At 33.1% G+C, this 858-nt stretch overlaps 1 protein-coding gene across 1 annotated transcript in view; it reads right to left on the bottom strand.

Annotated features, from left to right (window-relative positions):
* Nucleotides 1–858, bottom strand: part of LOC119588700 (H(+)/Cl(-) exchange transporter 7-like) — a 25784-nt gene that overhangs the window by 13836 nt on the left and 11090 nt on the right. The window contains 2 exon segments of the mRNA XM_037937338.1: nucleotides 382–477; nucleotides 480–579. Coding sequence (XP_037793266.1) covers nucleotides 382–477; nucleotides 480–579 — 196 coding nt within the window.

Below are 858 nucleotides of genomic sequence, written 5' to 3'. Positions count from 1 at the left end.
CACTTTATCACTTCTTCCCTCAGGAAAAGGCAGCTAAAATTCAGAAATTTTGTTTACTTTAAATACAAATACCTGGTACTGAGGTTTACCAATGAATGCCTATACATTCATTAATTAAGTTAATTAAAGAATGTATAGTGTTTCCGAAGTTACTAGAAATATCTGCATGTGGTAACACTGTACTAAAATTGCTATAACAGAAACCTTTTCTTTATGTTTGAAATTAGTTACCAAAGACAGAAAATTGTTCCAGGCAAGTACAAGTAGCATATACAAATCCATAAAACCTTAAATGTAATAAATAAAAAAAATAGAATATTAAAAAAAATCTATATGGTAAAATCACAAATCCATCCTGAAAGGAAAGAGAAAAAAGGATACATTGTTTTAACCATGAGTATTTGAACTTGGACAACCACTCTATTGTGATGTCAATTGCACAGGCCACAAGCGCCGTCAGCACCCCAGTTATAAGGACAAAAGCCAACGGGCAGCATCCTTTTTCACAATGAAGGTGTAGCCTTTTGTTCTTTCTTCATCCAGCCAGACAGAGTTGATGCAAGTGTCATAATCCAGACTCTGCATTTTGGTTAGGAAAACAATAGGTTTAATGAATAAAATTTTAGAAAGGTATTTCTATATCTAATGTACATCAAAAATATGTATAGCAAAAATGTGATGATTAATTAATTCTTGCCACAATGATCAAACTAATTAATATCAAAATGCAATCAAAGAGCCAGCTATCCTAATAATCAGGTAAACCACCCAACTAAATGTTTCTTTGAGGTGAAAATGCACTTGGCAGGTTGGTCATGATTGATGACAGGGTGACAGGTGCATCTTGCCTTAGTATAA

The sequence above is a fragment of the Penaeus monodon genome, chromosome 24 (genome assembly GCF_015228065.2).
Source record: "Penaeus monodon isolate SGIC_2016 chromosome 24, NSTDA_Pmon_1, whole genome shotgun sequence".
In the NCBI taxonomy this organism is placed as follows: domain Eukaryota; kingdom Metazoa; phylum Arthropoda; class Malacostraca; order Decapoda; family Penaeidae; genus Penaeus; species Penaeus monodon.
The sequence above is the reverse complement of the archived record's forward strand: the minus strand, read 5'-3'. Positions and strand labels throughout refer to the sequence as shown.